The 17,101-nt window shown below is 49.5% G+C and overlaps 2 protein-coding genes and 2 long non-coding RNA genes across 5 annotated transcripts in view; 2 read left to right on the plus strand and 2 right to left on the minus strand.

Annotated features, from left to right (window-relative positions):
* Positions 1-4,269, minus strand: part of LRMDA (leucine rich melanocyte differentiation associated) — a 633,198-nt gene extending 628,929 nt beyond the window's left edge. Inside the window, exon 1 of one of the 2 annotated variants that reach the window (XM_059851313.1) lies at positions 3,884-4,269. In XM_059851313.1, the coding sequence (XP_059707296.1) occupies positions 3,884-4,000 (117 nt within the window). In that variant the 5' untranslated portion in view covers positions 4,001-4,269. The remainder of the gene's footprint in view (positions 1-3,883) is intronic. The other variant, XM_059851314.1, reaches the window with a different exon arrangement.
* Positions 566-2,253, minus strand: LOC132329823 (uncharacterized). The gene is made up of 2 exons (XR_009487197.1): positions 2,118-2,253; positions 566-2,014 (listed from the first exon to the last, which is right to left on the minus strand). It is a non-coding gene; the product is annotated as an uncharacterized LOC132329823 (long non-coding RNA).
* LOC132329821 (uncharacterized) lies at positions 2,248-4,288 on the plus strand. Its single transcript, XR_009487195.1, has 2 exons — positions 2,248-2,385; positions 2,532-4,288. It is a non-coding gene; the product is annotated as an uncharacterized LOC132329821 (long non-coding RNA).
* A 1,406-nt stretch (positions 4,289-5,694) lies between these two features.
* ZNF503 (zinc finger protein 503) lies at positions 5,695-12,477 on the plus strand. Its single transcript, XM_059851312.1, has 2 exons — positions 5,695-6,462; positions 7,551-12,477. Exons 1-2 carry the CDS (start codon positions 6,154-6,156, stop codon positions 9,069-9,071), a joined length of 1,830 nt encoding a protein of 609 aa, XP_059707295.1. The 5' UTR covers positions 5,695-6,153; the 3' UTR covers positions 9,072-12,477.
* The last annotated feature ends 4,624 nt before the right edge of the window (positions 12,478-17,101 follow it).

A 17,101-nucleotide genomic window follows, 5' to 3' on the forward strand; every position in this document is an offset into this window, starting at 1 on the left:
TGTTTCAAGAAAATAGCGAAGATATATTACACGCTTCTTCCTGCCCCTGCCAAACATAGCTGTTTTGTAATTGAGTCGAGGATCATTGTTCATTTGTCATTAGGGTGTTTAGATAAGGTTAATTATTTAGGTTCCAGTGCCTTTTCCAGCCATATCCTCAAAACTCTTCCTCATATCTCAAAGGACGCTGTTCCTGCACTGTACCTCCCTGTTGAAGACGCATCTGGTTGATCTGCACAGTTTCCATAACAAAGTTGTCAATAAACACTCCACATTTGGGATCCGAGTGACAAAGCTGGAGATCGCCTCCATTGTGTGCCATGGTTAATTTCTGAGGGATTACTGTAACCAAATATGTGCTTAGTTGGTACAATTCTCCCCCGTAGCCTCCAGGCTTTCGCAGAAGATAAACACAAAGATGCCTTTATGATTGCTGAGATGGAGTGATCAGACCAAGGTGTTACAAAAGCTACAAGACTTTTTTTTTTTTCCCCACTCTTAGAATCTAGACGCCAAATACTAATTCAAGTTACTTATGTACGAATTAGGAAATGTGTTCACTCGCTTTGGGCATGATGATTTTAATCGTAGTACGTTTAAAAACATAAAATGACACTAAAAATCTCCATGCACTTAACAGGAAACATACCCAGCCTTGCTCGTGTCATTGCAATTATATGACTTGCTCTCTCCCTCTCCCTCTCCCTCTAGAAAGTTACCTTAAGGCATATTTTAAATAACAGCTGTTTGCATAAGAAACACCTTAAACATAAAAGAGGGTAGATTTGGAAAATAGCTGTTGGCAAACGAGTTTCGACACGGGAGTAAAAATTTTCACACTCACACATGAAACAATGTCAAGAGGGAAATCTGTCAAAGGGCTAAAGAGAGAAAGGTTGGGGTGGGGTTTTTTTATTATTAGGTGCATTAATCTCTTCCTTATCTCGGTGTAACAAAAGGAACAAAATTAGACAAACGTATTTGAAAACATTCTAGGTGAAGCTATGTTTCCGAAAGCAGTAAGCAACCAGCCAAACAAGCAAACAAAAGTGATTTTCTACTCGTTTAGTAAAAATGCCACAGACTACTAAAATTCACGTTCGCTTAAACGTGACTATTATTTTGAAGATGGCTCTGAAATTATCACCGCTTATAAAACGATTACCTACATCTCATGCAGAGTAAAACATATATTGCTTCTATGTGTTAGGAAAGTAATTACAATCGTAAGGGTAAATATTTTCAGGTACAATGCGAACAGGGGAGAGGTTTGGAAATCTTACTTCATGTTGGCAAGCTTTCCAACTATTTACTTTAACAACATTCTGGAATAAATACCCCACACCTTTGCCGCACACCTGGGCAGATGCATCAGTTATCAGCTGAGCACCTGCAGTCTCGTATTAAAAAAAAATAAAAATAAAAATGGGAAAAAGCCTCTCTCCAAATGTACCAAATCGTGGTGGTGTATTTCTGACAACCTATCACATTTCTTATCTTCTTATATGAAGTACTATCATTCTTGTGAAAAAAAAAAAAAATAAAAGGGACCATCTACAAAAATGTATTGCAATGCATATCATAATAAAAACCTTGGGGTAGATAGTGAAATGTAAGTACTATCAAAGGAAATAAATTTGACAAACCGGATGGACAGACATGTAACTGAATTGTGTTACACACAGAAACACAACCCAGATACAACTCAGCAACCCTGCTTCTGCTAATTAAAATCTTAGTCTTGTTCGAAAAGAAAATAAAAGGGGAAGAAAGAAAAAAACAAACAAAAAAGCTAAACTAAAGGGCCTGTAGGGTTGTTGCTGTTCCGTTTAAAAGACTAAACGCCCTTTTCCAACATGATCTACTGAAGCTGACACTTAAATGGCAAGAGAGCAAGCTCTCAGAGCAGGCACGCTGGTGTCGAGGTTTCTGCAGTTCGCTCTCCCGAGGGAAAAATAGTCAGTCCGGGTTTTTTGGGTGATCCTGACCAGGGTTTGCAGCTCGCCAGCCTGACCTGTCAAGCGGATTATTTTAGAGGGAGATTAATAGGGGAGGCGGGCTGCAATAATAATCGTTTTGTTTGATGTGACAACTTTGATAGGCGTTGATTTACTTACAAACTGATAGGCTTTTAATTGAGCGCCTCCATCCAGCTTGAGATGAAAGGAAAACCGCATTGAAAAGCTGCCCGAGTGCCCTCGAGCCTCAATACTGATTAGCCATCTCGACAGTGAATAGTTCAAGGCATTTTCAAACTTTTTTTCCTCTCTCGCTCTCGCTCTCCTCTCCTCCTCAAATATCTGCCAGCCCACTCCTTTTTAAGAGAAAATAAATCATTTCCATTGTGTGCAAATAAAATCGACTTGACATGCTTGCCAATAGCTGGTAGGTAAAGGAAAGTGTGGACTGGCACTTGTTAATTAATTCCTCCTTTGCTCTCCTTTTTTTTTTTTTTTTTAAAGTTACAATTTTCCTTTGTAAAAAGAGGAAGACGGGTTCCAACCCTTGGATTTTTTTTTTTTTCCCCAAAGGAATAAAAGCAACAGCCACCAAAATTTCAACAAGACTACACAAGTAAATGCCAAACAGCAAACCGTCTGCACGGACTCATTAAACAAGAATCCCTCGCGAAGGTAACGAGCAGGAGAGCAGGACAGAATCGCTCTTCTTCGGCTCAAGAGAGGAAAGGAGCCCGCAGCAGGCAAATCACAAACTCCGCACCGTTTCAAGCTGCAGCCCCGCCGCCTGCCCGATCCTACGCGTGTGCATCCTAACTCCGAGCCCCTCGCTGGGAATCGTTTTCTGCGTGTGTTGAGCGCAGTGAATAAGCTCTCATAGCTCAGAAATGCTTTGGAGGGCGCAAAGGGGAGGAGATGTCTTGGGGCTGATTTTTTTACAAGGTTCTACATAAAAAAGTTTACAGTACTGAGTGAGATTTAAATCTCATTTCAAAGGCTGAGGGGAGAGAAAAAAAAAAATGAAAAAGAAAAGCAAATGAAAAAGCTGTCCTCTGAAGTTGCTAATTAAATTACCCTCTGATGCTTCTACTTCAGCCAGAAAGATCGGGGTTCGTGCTGTTCCCCCCGCTCCGTCCCCCGCTTTTCCCGTCGGTGCGCTGCCTGTTCTATACGAGTACCGGCTATCGCCTCTGCTTCCTTGGCTTACAAGTAAAACAACCCTTTCCTGAAATCACCCTCACCTCCACAAGAAAAGAGAGAGGGAAGGGAAAATGCGGAGGGAGAGCCTTCCCACAGCTGACTCTACCTTAAGACAATTAATCTTTAGTCTTTCACCCTGGGAGGCAGGATAAATACAACGAGAAAACAGATAGGAGTCTCCCCGGTCCTGTAAGGAAAACAGCTGTTCCAAGCACTTTAATGCAAATGAACACAAATGAAGGTTTCAGCTTTTTTTTTTTTTTTTTCTTCCAGAGTTTTACTGCACTCCATTTATCAATTGGACTTGACAACAAAAGAAAGAACTGGGGGAAAACCTGGGGCAGATTCAAGTCACTTCCACTCTAGATAAAGGAGGGGGGACAGGGGGAAGTTCCTTGAGGGCAAGTTGTGGGTCTTGTCAGTCCTATTGCAATATCGTGGGTTTTATGCAAGATTTCTTTCTCTACCTCCTCTCCCCTGCCTTTTAATTTTGATGGTCCTGCAAGATGACAGCGGTGGTTGCAAAATGAAAGTACATTTATGATTCTCCACTGAGAAGTTGTGCCAATAAACCTTATCTTTCAGAGAAAAGATAGAAATTTAAAAGTTTGTTAAAATTAATCGCATCTTTATTAAAGCTATAGGAGTTCCGTGTATTTATCCTACTCTATACACTGTAGTAAAAGAGTAAAGTGGTTTAAATAAAATACAGCAGATATACTTACTGCGCTGCAAGATTTAAAGGGTACCTCTTGGAGGGGAAAGGGGGGGGGGGGATACCGAAGAAAACCTGCTTTACATATACCTCGTAAGAGCAGGTCATTAAAGACTATCTGACGCATCTGTTTAGGGACTGGGGCAGATCGGTGTTTCAAGGGAAGAAAAAGGACTGGGTTCAGCAAATCTAAACGTGAGAAAGTGAAAGTCCTTCCTCTCGTCCAACCCTTCCAGGATCAGCGCCTGTTCTGGTTGGAGTCCAGGTCAGGAATTGGACGCGACCCCTAAAGCACTTGCCTTGTTCTTCACTTGTCAAACGTGTTTTATCTCTAAGTGACCTTTTTGTTAATGTTGTAGATTGTGTGGGCCACCATGTCAGATCCGGAAACAAAAGTAAAAGATTGATTAACACATTTTGCCTGTGAAAAAATGTTATGGGATGAGGAGGTGGGGGGATAGTGGGAAGCAAAGTACAAAGAGAAAAGAAAAAGGCAACCCAGTAACTCGAAGGGCTGCGGATTCCGCTCGGGGCATCCGCCGGCACCGGTAAAAACGGGGTTGAGGGCAGAGGACTCGGTACCCTTCGGGAGCGCACAGACACAAAGCAGGACGAATGTAACGCCCGGGTGGACCCCGTGAGCGTACCCAGAAGGCTCTCAAAACAGCCTAGCTGAAAATCCAACACATAAATGGCGAACCAGTACTCTCGTTAGGGCGAGGGGCCGCCTTCCCAGGCCCCCGCTGCCGGGGACCGGTTCAGCCCGGCGGGCGCAGGGACGAAGGACACTTTCGAATAGGACGAAGAGGGAAGGGGAAGAGGAGTCCAGCAGCCCTCCCCGACAGGGCAGTGAGGGGCTGGGGAGGGCTACCGGTTGCTGGCAAACAAATCCAGTTTACTCGAAGGATTTATTCCGTAAATTAAAAGGCTTTTTCTCCCGAGGAGCCCGTCTCTCCCTCAGTTTTCTTTCCTTCTTCCTCCCTCTCCCTCTCTCTCTCCTTCCCCCTTCAAGTCACACCAGGCTTGTAATCAGCAACAAAAGCTGACATAAATCAAGGGCGGATTGACAGGGGCTGACAAATAACTGATTGATTGCGGTTGGGGAGCACTGACAATTGACGGCGGGGCGGAGAGTCCCGAAAGGCGGCGGCGGGCTGTGCGTGACAGCCCCGCGTGTGACGACCTCCCCCAATCCCGCCGCGCTCCCCGCGCCGCCGCAAGCCGCGCCGCAGCGCCCCGGCTCCCGCCCGCTGCCGCCGGCGACGTGCAGGCCGGCGCTCTGCAGGTTCTCGTCCGGGCCTCCCCCGCGCTGTCAGGCGGGAGGGGCGGGAAAAGCGCCCCGCGCCCTTCCGCGGGTCCCGGAGGGGACACGGCGCGGCGGCGGCCCCGGAGAGGTCCCGGCGGGTTGGCCCGGGGAGAAGAGGCGCGGGCCGGGCCCGTCAGCGCCGTGCGTGGTGGGCGGCAGGTCGTGCTCGGGGCGGTGTGCGAGCGGCGGGGGTGGGCAGGGGGACGGCGGCGGAGCCCGCGGCCGCCCCCCGGCAGGCGCGGCGCCCCCAGCCCCGCGGCCGCCCCGCCGCTGCCGCGCGATCCGCGCTGGCGGCGGAGGAAGAAAAACGTTCGCAGCGCGTGATGTGAAACACAGAATTAACGCCCATCCCATCCTAGGAGCGAAAACAAGGAAGGAGGGGAGGGGAGAGGGAAGGCGGACGAGAAAGGGAAGAGGGAAAAAAAAAAAAAAGAAAGAGCGAGAGACCATTAAAAACGGAGGAAAAAAAAAAGCCCAGAAAAGGGAACGTCACATCCCCTTGACCCTCCAATCACCTCGGGGTCCCATTTGATTGGAAGGCGGCAAAGGCTTTAATCTCAGACTAATTCAGCTGCTTTTGAAGTGAGTTTCTTTGCCAGATCCCGGGCTGGATGGGCAGCGGCTCGCATCACAGCTGAGCGGCGGAGGCGAGCGCTCCGCGCCGCGCCAGCCGGGGGAGCTGAGAGCGGCCGAGGGGGACCGCGGCACACGCTCGCAGCCCCCACCCCCGCCCCCAGCACAGCCCAAGGATTACTCGGCTTTTTTTCCTCCTCTTTCTCTCCGGCCGGCTCCCCCTTTCCCTCCCCCTCCCCACCCACGCCCTCCCCGCCAGAGAGAGCCACGGGACATTGTATGTTTGTTTTTCTGCTCGGGGGGCGTGTGGCTTTTTTCCTTTCTCGCCCGCAGAAAGCGAGCGAGCGTTTCCGAGTGCGAGCGGCGCCACTTGCCCCAGTTTTCATGCGAGGTTTTGGGTCATGATCACATCGCCCTCGCTTTCTGCTATAAGAAGTAGTAAGCGCAGCAGCAGCCTCAGCGAGCCCGGAGGCAGCCCCCGCCGCAGCCGCAGCGCCGCCGACCTCGCCGGGCCGAACGGGCACGCTGGGAATAACGGCAGCAGCGCCGCCGCCAAGCCCTGCTTCCACGCAGTCCCCCCCTCGGACCCGCTACGCCAAGCCAACCGCCTACCCATCAAAGTCTTGAAAATGCTCACGGCGCGGACTGGACACATTTTACACCCTGAATACCTGCAGCCTTTACCCTCCACGCCCGTCAGCCCCATCGAGGTAAGGACCCGGCCCCCGTCGCTTTCCTCGTCCCTGCCCGGGCGCTGGCTGTGCATGGCGGCTCCGCCAGCCGCCCTCGGCACTTTCCTGCGCTTTGAAATGCATTTACACCGGGACAGGGGCTTCTTTTGATCTCGAGTTAGTGCGAGGAGCCACTCCTGGGTATTGTTTCCGTGTTTACTGGGATAATGTCTAGTTCCTGTGTAAAATTAATATTTTCTTTTTTTGCTATTTTGAGCCTTTTTTTTTTTTTTTCTGCTTTTTGAGAGGAGGGATGGGTGGAAGAAACCCATCCACGCTGGACTCACGATCCGGCCACGCAAATAAGCAGCGCTCCGAGGGCCAAACAACCTTGCTTTTTCAGGGAGTGTGTTGGGGTGGGGGGGACACACACGGGACGGGACGACACGACGCGGAGAGCGACAGGCTCAAACGTGGGTGCGGCAGGATAACTATTTCGGCTCGCCGACCGATTCCTTTCAAGTACCGACACGGATCTGTACTTCGGGGCGCCTGTTGGTCCCCTTTCTGCTCGTTCTCGAGGTTGCTGGTCCCCCTCTGCCTAGCTCGCTGTTTGCGGGACCGAAACTCGAAACAGAGCTGGTGGTGGGAAGGGTGTGTCCGTGGGAATGAATGATTTCATTAAGGTCTCTGCGGAGCGAGGACACTCTTCTCCCGGGGAGCCCTGCTCGCCGGCTAGCTCGGGCTCTGTTTATAAATAGTGCCAGCAGTCAGGGTGCAGAAATGCTGCAGTCGCTATAGTTCACGGGCGGGTTTGCGGGCCAGCACGGCCCGAGCGACGCCGAGCTCCGCACTGCCCGGGCCGCTGCCGGGGAGGCTGGGGGCATTGAAGGCGGCCGCGGCGAGCTTGCAGGGATACGAAAATCCCCAGCCCTTTTTAAAGGCTTTATGGAAAATGGTGCATTCAAGGGAGGGGGCTGTCAAGTTGATGAATGCGCACAAACTGTTCGTTACTTCCAGGCTGTACTCTGCAGAAACCTACGGGACAAAAGTCCTATGTAAGCAATGGGGGTTTTCTCATACTCCGAATAAATCTCTTTCTTTCTGTGTCCTTCTGATTTCCGCAGCTGGATGCAAAGAAGAGCCCCCTGGCCCTTTTGGCACAAACTTGCTCTCAGATAGGGAAGCCGGACCCGTCCCCTTCCTCCAAACTCTCCTCGGTCACCTCCAATGGCTCCGGAGGCGACAAGGACTCCAAGTCGGGCCCCTTGAAGCTCAGCGACATCGGCGTGGAGGACAAATCCAGCTTCAAGCCGTACTCCAAGCCGGGCGCGGAGAAGAAGGAGCCGGGGGCGGCGGGCTGCGCGGGCGCCCCCGCCGCGGGGGTCGCGGCCGGGGAGAAGTCGGGATTCCGGGTGCCGAGCGCCACCTGCCAGCCGTTCACCCCAAGGACAGGCAGCCCCAACTCCAGCGCCTCCGCCTGCTCGCCCGGGCTGCTGCCGGCCGAGGACAAAGGCGGGGAGGACAAGAAGGACTCGGAGGGCTGCGGAAAGAGCGGCAGCTCCGGCTCGGAGGGAGGCCCGGGCACCACCAGCATCAGCCACAGCCGGATTAGCGTGAGCTGTGCCGGGATTAACGTGGAGGTCAACCAGCATCAGGAGAGCACGCCGGGCTCCAAGCCCATCGCATCGGACTCCGCCTCCTCCTGCAGCAGCACCACCGCCACCTCCTCCACCTCCGTTCTGGGCTCCGGCCTCGTGGCCCCCGTCTCCCCTTACAAGCCGGGCCAGACCGTTTTCCCCTTGCCCCCGGCGGGCATGAGCTACCCGGGGACGCTGGCTGGAGCCTACGCCGGCTACCCGCCACAGTTCCTGCCGCACGGAGTGGCTCTGGACCCCACCAAATCCTCCAGCCTGGTGGGGGCCCAGCTGGCCGCCGCCAGCAGCCTGGGCTGCAGCAAGCCGGCGGGGTCGAGCCCGCTGGCGGGCGCGTCGCCGCCGTCGGTGATGACGGCGAGCCTGTGCCGAGACCCGTACTGCCTGAGCTACCACTGCGCCAGCCACCTGGCAGGCGCCGCCGGAGCCTCCTGCGCCCACGACCAAGCCCTCAAGTCCGGATACCCCCTCGTCTACCCCACCCACCCTTTGCACAGCGTCCACTCCTCGCTGACCGGCGCCACGCCGCCTTCGCTAGCCGGCCACCCTTTGTACCCCTACGGCTTCATGCTCCCCAACGACCCCCAGCCACACATCTGCAACTGGGTGTCGGCCAACGGACCCTGCGACAAGCGCTTTGCCACCTCGGAGGAGCTGCTTAGCCACTTGCGGACCCATACTGCCTTCCCAGGCACCGATAAACTCCTCTCCAGCTACCCCAGCTCCTCGTCGCTGGCCAGCGCAGCGGCTGCGGCCATGGCGTGCCACATGCACATCCCCACGACGGGCGCCCCGGGCAGCCCGGGCACGCTGGCCTTGCGCAGCCCGCACCACGCGCTGGGACTCGGCAGCCGCTACCACCCGTACTCCAAGAGCCCCCTGCCCACCCCCGGGGCCCCCGTGCCCGTGCCCGCTGCCACTGGACCCTACTACTCCCCTTACGCACTCTATGGGCAGAGACTCACCACAGCCTCGGCCCTGGGGTACCAGTGAGTGCAGGCAGCGGGGCTTTGACACACAACACAAAGTCTAGCGGTAAGGGAAGGAAGCCCTGCGAAACTTTATAAAAGTTGGAAAGAAAATAAAAAAATCTGACTTTTTATAAAATAGTGTTCATTTGAGGACTGGATCCATGAGCACTGTATTTATTTATGTTAGCTTCAAGCGGGACAACGAATCATAAAGTGCATTACTAAACTGAGCTCAATAGGTAAAAGTGGAACACCCATTGTAGAATATAAATAAAAAGATAGAGGTCTTCTCTTTAATGTTACTTTAAAATTGCTATGATTGTATTGTACGTTCTTATTTAATGTCTCATTGAAACAAAAAAATTTACATGCATGTTTGTTACTAAAAACAACTCGCAATTTGTCAGTTATAATTTCAAATTGCAATTATTTTTAAGGTGTATACCCTTGAAAGAGAATTGGTATTTTTTTGTATGTATTCTGGAAGAAAAAACAAAAACAATTCTATTCCAAAAACCTCATTTGCCTTATTTTGTTCTTTAAAAGGAACACTTAACTATTTTTAATTTTTAAGTCCACCCTGTAAAAAGGGTTAAGTAAGGTTTACGTCATGTACTAAAATAGACAATGTATCGCTTTAAAGATTAAAATTCCGTATATTTGATGTATTAAAAGGTTTTACTTTTTTTTTTTTTGAATACGCTTTGATTCTGTTATAAAACCCGAGTAGGTCTTGGATGGAGGTGACTGCTAATTTCTCCTTAAGCGTTTATTCAATTTTAATTAAAAATTAAAAAAAAAAACAACCAAAGTTTTTTTTTTATTGTAACCCCAGGGCTCTCTTAAAAAATAATCAGACACAGTTGGTTTTTTTCCTCGTCAGTAGAATTTTCTGGCACGAAATAAGAAAACTGAGAATCGCTTAAATCTCTTTCCCTGTCTTTAAAGAAGGTAAACTTATATTTTAAATGTTTTTATTGTGAAATATCTGGTTTTTAAAACTAGTTTTCAACGAGATTTTGGTTTTTCTTTAGAAAGAAACGGGTAAGGCAAGACTGTTTTGTAAAAGTGTAAGATGATTATCCGAAAGCTTTTTTTTTTTTTTAGCAATGTAATGCATACCTATTCATCTCTTTCTAAATGAGAAGTTCAGAAGTAATTAGGGAAGCGCTGTTTGAGCTCATCCAGTTATTTTCAATTTCTCTCTTCAGTTCGCACCGCAGCACAAAAGATCGTCACGTAAAAACAAAAAAAAAAATCGGCCAGCTCTTAAAACTCATTTTCTTTTAAAAAGGAAGGGACGGGAAAAAAAAGAAGCCATCCGGTATTCGGGCCAAGTTTGCTCTTTACTGAAGTGCCAAACTTGACGTGATCCCGAGAGGGGCTGCCCCTGCCTGCACCGCGTCTCTGCCTACCCAGCCCGGGTTTCCTCCTAGCGCCCAAGAGCCACCGCCCAGCTCCGGCTCGTCGTCCTGCGTTCAGGTAGGAGCGGGGGCTGCCACGGAGCAGCCAGAGCAGCTACCGAAACTGCGGAACAAACCGTTGCCGCCGAGATAGTCGGAAAAGCGATACCCAAGTCCGTAAGAGCAATGCCAGGGAAGGGCTTTGCCCCGCGCTCTGCCAGGCGGAGCCGGGTACCTGCTGCCCCTCGCTCGGCCCCGCTCTTCCCGCCCCGGCCCCAGCGCGACGCGCTGGCGGGGGGCAAAGTTGCAAGCGGCGACTTTGCTTGACAAATCACTGGGGTTTTCTCCCTCGTTCTGGATTCCCCCCACAATATAATTACTGTTCAGAGTTTCCCGTGGTGCCCAGATGCTAATTAGTCTAATACATTTACTCCAGATAATTAGTGGAAGTTAGCGTTAATGTGCAAAGGCGAGAAAAGCAGCAAGCTACTGAAGCTCCGGCGGCCGCCCGGCCGTCCCGGCACGGCTCTCCGGGCCAGGCCCGCGGCGGGGGCCGGGACACACGCGGGGAGGCCGGTGCTGGGCCGCGCTGCGGCTCTTTCGGGACGCTGTCCGAAAGCAGCACGGGAAATGCTTTGCGGTTGAACCAAACGTGTTCCCCCCCGCCCGCCTTAAATGGGAAAGGGACCTTTGCGTATCTCTGCTTTAGGAAATGTAAAACGAGCTCTCGTTCTGAACGGATGAGTTAGAGAAAGGGAAGAGAGGGCAGTGCTGTTAACTGCACCGAGTAAACTTCAGTTATAAAATAAGAAGCGGATACAAACAGAGAAAGTAATTGAAAGAAGGGCTTCTCGGGTCGGGGGTGATGGTGGCGGAGGATTCATCCGGCGAGCCCGAGAAAGGCAGACCAAGCTCGCAGTCCTCTCTGTATGCCGCACGCTCCCCGCTCTCTCCTGCAGCCCGGCCAGACTGCCTTCCCCGCTTTGCTATTTTAACTACACTTAATTTGAGGAAAATTACATTTCAGGCTCCATCTGGGTGTGCAAGCAACAATTACAGTTTTGCCGCGATTAAAACACCACCATTGCCACGTTCCTCTCCTGTTCGTGTGTTTTACAATTACGGATCTTGAACAGCTGCAGCTCAGACTTCGCTAGCCAAATCCCATCGCCCATCAGGTGTTGCAGGGGCGATTTAAAAAGAGCGAGGGAGGCATTTGTGTCCTGGAACCCTAACTACAGTTTTGGGGATTTCAGCTCTGAAAGGTTACACACAAAGATTGCTGATGCAAGTGGTGAAATGAACACTTAATGCTATTATTACTGTTTTCCTCAGATGCTGTCCCCGAGGTTAAAGAAAAATTAAAACACCTTATTTTATATGTAGAGTGGTGATAAGTAGGTCTCTCTTCCAGCCTTGTTAAGTATGTGACCTGGCAAGTGCCACCTAGAATTTTGATATTAATTTATTAAATTCGGCTTTTTTTCTAACAGAGATTGACTTATGGACATTGATGTTTTTAGGTAAAAGGACTACATTTGTTATTCCTCACCACCCCCCCGAACACCCCCCCGTTCTTACTAACTGGATGGGTTGTGGATTTGACAGCAGCCGCTGGTCCATGCCACCGAACTAAAATAATTTCACAGTGAAAAACCAGCTTGAGAGGACAAGCAACAGAAGGGCAAAACCCATCAAAACCCGAAACTGTGATCAATCTGACCAGAGTCAGGCATACATTAGTTTAAATTAAACAGTTTTGTCTTTCTCACAAATCTTTTTTGAACATTAAAGATTGTATCATGTAATATTTAAATCAACTCTTGTCAGATGCTAAGTGCAACTGAGGAACCAAAATAAAAATTAATGCGTTTCCATCCACTCTCAGTGGCTTACTTTGGATGCCACTTCGACAAAATACTTCTGATAAGCAGCGGTTAGAAAAGAAGGGTCCTGTTTATCTTATCTATGGGGAAATGTAATTAAGGTAGTTTTGTGAAACAATAAAACACCAGACTCCACAGACAGCTAAGAAGTCTCTGCAATATATCTGAGCCTCGATGGGCATATGTATCTTGGCTTATGTGCACAAGACCACACCAAACACACGCATATACATATGCTTGCTTGGTTTTAGAACGCAAAATGCTAGAACTAAAATACAAGGGTGCCTTTATTACAGGAAGATTTTCCTCAGTGATAAGAGACTCCATTTGCTAAGACCGGAAAGTCACCCACTGCCCATTCACCACCTTAGGAGCCACCCTCAGCGCAGCCAGCAAGGTACATGAAGTGCTGTGGCTGGGGCTGACCCTCCTCTCTCTAACTCGAGGTTAGTAACTATCTACCCACATCTACAGTCAAAATCAGTCGGGCAAAGGGAATCCTGAAATATCCAAACTTTCCGAAACAAAAGTAAATGTGCATTCGTATTCTGTAAAAACACTGATCAAACTTCATTCTTTCATACTTAGAAAAGATGGAGAGCAATGCTGCTTCAGTACTGCTGGCTCTCATTGCAGGCTTTCACTAGACCACAGTTTAGATTTTTTCTGTGGTCGTTGTTTTTTTGGGGGGTTTTTTTGTGAGTTTTCTTTTGTTAGTTTGGGGGGGTTTTGTTTGTTTCGTTTTTAGTTTTGCTATTTTATTTTGAAGGAACGATTCTGAAGCAGAAAATCGCTGGAGCTACCAGCACCACATTTCCTTTTCATACAGATTTTTGGGTATAATTTCGGTCATTTGTAACACTGTGTTGGGATAGAATCAGGGTGTTGGGGTTTCTGCACCACAAAGCACAGCTAGCACTGTTTCATGAACAGACCTGAGGCAGGCAAGCAACCAGTTCTGATCAGAGGTGTCTAATCCCTGCTAAATCTCTTTCTCATCTCACTCCTGGAAAATTTGGGGCAGTCTACCTTTTCTTTTTTTAAGTTAAAATTTTGTTGTGATGAAGCACAGAGGTGTCAGAAGAAAAAAGACGGACCCTGAGTCTGTATGCTCTCACCTCTTCGGAGGCGGAATGCTTTGGCAGCAGAGACGTGGTTGAAATTTGAGCAGATTATACATTTGAGCTTGTGCATAAATGCGAAAAGACTGTCCTAATGCTGGATATTTCTCCATCAACACGAACCAGGTGCTGCTGTTGCAAAAATCTCACCTCCGACTGCTTGGTCTGCTCTGTGCGTGTGCACACACAGAGATGCACAGACTTTGTTCTCTCTTCATGTCTGAAATTCATCAACTACCCACCCCCGTTCCCAGCCTCACGTCCTCTACTTGGAAAAAAAAAAAAGTGAATCCGTTCAGGCTTTGAATATTGTGTAAGAAGCCTTGTGTATTTTTTTTTTAATCTTCACATGAATTAAAGACAACCTGACAATGCTGTCATCTGTCTTCAACGTCACATCAAGGCAAGAAATAATGATAACAGAGCAGCAGAAGGACGCCCACTGAAACCTGGAGGATATATATACACATATATATACACACACACACATATATGCCTTGAAACAGTTTGAAAGAGAACAAAATTAGATTACCGCTCTTAGGCTATCACGGTAAAAACGTGTGGGATTTTGCGTGCGTGTGTGTGTGTGTGTGTCAGTGTCTCATCTTTCCTGCCTTATTTTGTGAAGCGCGTGCTACTCGATCCAAACCACTTCTGTGGGATGGGAGAAGAAGACGAGCAGGCACATTCCTCGTTCCCAAACTACCACGACCAAAGGAAGCACAAAAATATCTCCCCTCCCCCTCCATCGTTTCAGGTTCACGTTCCAGTTAATAACGAACGTTACTGCTCTCCTGAGGCGCAGGCCAGAGCGGGCACGTTACGCGCAGCTGCCCGGCGGAAGAGGGGCTGCTCCCGGGGAAGAAGAGCGAGGAGCGGCTCCCTTTGTCTGCGCGGGCCGCGGGCCGGTGTCACTCCCGGCCGCCAGGCGGCGCTGCGGCCCCCGGCGGAGCGCAGGGCAGCGGCCGCCGCCGGAGCCGGGCCGGGCCCCGACGGGCACCGCGTGCTCGGGCACCGGGAATGGCCCCGCAGTCCCGGAGGGCAGCATGACACTACAAACGGTCTGCCCAGAAAAAAAACAGATAGGTCGGACCAAAAAAAAACCCCACCCAAATAACACACACACAAAAAAACTCCTCAAAAACAAAACTAAAAATCATGGTGGTTGGGTTTGGTTTTGGCTTTTCTGTTGTTGTTTTTGGGTTTTTTTAATCGCGCTTGTAATCTCATTCTCTCTGAAGGGTAAATAAATTGCAGTTGTATGAAAAACAATTGGTGCTACATGTGTTCATAACAGATGGGATCTTATCACAGTTTAACTGTAATAAATTCTGACTTCTTGAAATTGTAATTTCTACTCCATGCTGGATGTCTCTTTTCTACTGTAATAATAGGGCTACGAACTCTTGAGAGCAAGCAGAAAAGTTTTCTCTGCTAGCGTTGCTCAAGAGCCAGGGCATGCTCCTGCAGCCTCTTCCCAAGTGCGGCTCTTTGGAAGTTTGCATGCAAACACATCTGAAAATCAAAAGGCAGAGAAAACCCTGGCGTGTAGGGAGACAAACAGCTGATCCTTCCCCCGCTGGATAACATTATTTACTAAGGCCAACGATAATAGTCCCTAAAATACATGCAGAAAACCTAAGAACGAGCCCTCTGTGTGAAGAAGCCCTGGCAAATGACAGATCACGGTTTGCTTTGTGAAGACAGAAAATGTGAAAAAAAAAACCGAGCCCCTGAGGAGGGGGGGAACCAAACTTTAGATTAATCCCCCCTCGTTTCAGCTCACAAAATTAAAAAATAAATTTGAATAACCACTGAAAGGATAAAATTATAATAATAAATTGTCCATATTCACTGAGGCTGCGGGACTAATTATTTTCACCATCTCGACTTCCAATTGCTGTTTATCAAGTCGCAGGATAAATGCTTGTAAATCCATTACATTTCCATAAATCCTTTCGCCACTTTGTTTTTGGCCAATGCTTTTGCAACATTAATTGATTTTATTGCACTTTCTGAAGTCACTGTTTATTAAACTCAAGCAACTTCTCTCTGAAAGCGTTGGGTTTTTCCATCGACATAACAAACCCGCGAACGGGAATTACTGAGGTCACTGTAGGATCTAGTCCCTTTTTTTACACCCCTGCTGTGATTCTGACGGCAAATGCGAGCTGCAAATTACAAGTTTCTAATAATCTACGCTGTTACAGAAAACAGCCCCTCTATCGCTGTTGAAAAAATAGTCTAAATCCAAACACCACCTTTCCCCATTGTTTTTAAACGGGGGAGGCATGGAATGCTACTGGGCGATGGAGATCTAAGACACTAAGAAACGCTCTGCGAATCTTTGACGTTACTGGATGGACAGCAGTTATTTTTAGAAAAGGATTTTCGATGTGTAACTAGAAGTCCAACGCAATTTAGAAATGAGCACACAAGTTCCAGGTTTCTCAAACCCTTCTCCCCTTTTCTTCAATCGCCTTAAGAAAACTGGCCCCAACCAGCCTTAACCTGATGAATGATTTCTGACTCAATAGCAGCTGATTTCCAGCTCCTTCACCTGTCACGCTAGCCCCGTGATCATTATTTAAAAGCGTGAAAAGCTAACGCTGGTGTTTAGAGCGCTCTCGCTCGGTCCCACGCTGCGCCCAGGCACCCCGGGCAGCGAGCCCCCTCCCCTCCCTTCGAGCCGCCACTGCCTCCGCTCCATCAGACCGAACGAGGAGGCGTCCCTGCCATCGGCGGGTGCTGCGGAGTCACCTCGAGCGACTTCAGTGACGCAAGAGTCTTGTAAAACGCAGATTATTACTACAGATCACAGAAGACATGTAGAACTGCCTGTTTTAGGTAGGACAACATAATGCGGCTATTATGAACGTACCCTTCGTATTACAGGTTCAGTGTTTGTAGCCTACCCTCGGCTGCTCAGCCTTTTTACTCACATAAGCTGCTACCCACGAAGACGTTTTGTAAAGGTGAACGCATCTGTTGTTTGCGGTGCGGTCATTACTTACACTGGGAGGAGGAGGGGAAGGACAGGGAAAGCAAGCCGTGGAGCTGCCCCCTGCCTGCGCCTGACCCCCGCGGGTGGCGGGCGAGGATGGCAGGGCCCCGGGCCAGCCCCCCGGACCTGCGGCACCTCCGCGGGCCCCCCGTTGGAGACGAGACACGAGAGAAAGGCCGGAGCGCCTCCCTGCCTTCCTTCAGCTTGGGACGCGATGGGGAGCGCTGCAGCTCGGCTGCCTGGCCCGAGCAGCGGCCACCTCGGCACCCTGCCAGCACGGCTAGGAGAAACCATTCGGCTTTTTCACGGCAAAGCGTCCTGTTTGGAAAAGGCCACCTCTGTAGGTCATCCACTGGCACAGCTTTAGAGGAATCGGTTCAGCCGGGACTGGGACAGACAGCTCAGGTGTGAGGGAAGTGATCACTCTGTTGATCAGGTGTGAGGGACTCACACTCTGTACAAGGGAAGTGATCCCACTACGAGCACCCTTTCAGCCATCACAAGATCTAAAACTGCAGCTGCAGTGCAATGGTTTAGTTTCACTGACGTTAGTAAGCATCAGCCCAGATTCTCAAGCACACCAAGTTATCTTAGAGTTGTGGAGAAATCTCTCCCCTCTTGTACAATTCACAGTCCTT

This window comes from Haemorhous mexicanus, chromosome 7 (assembly GCF_027477595.1).
Source record: "Haemorhous mexicanus isolate bHaeMex1 chromosome 7, bHaeMex1.pri, whole genome shotgun sequence".
Classification (NCBI taxonomy): Eukaryota; Metazoa; Chordata; class Aves; order Passeriformes; family Fringillidae; genus Haemorhous; species Haemorhous mexicanus.

Bases quoted from the DNA above. Each gene is read 5' to 3' on its own strand.
- ZNF503 (XM_059851312.1), top strand. From the start codon at position 6,154: ATGATCACATCGCCCTCGCTTTCTGCTATAAGAAGTAGTAAGCGCAGC. The intron at 6,463-7,550 runs GTAAGGACCCGG...TGATTTCCGCAG, and splicing joins CGCCCGTCAGCCCCATCGAG to CTGGATGCAAAGAAGAGCCC.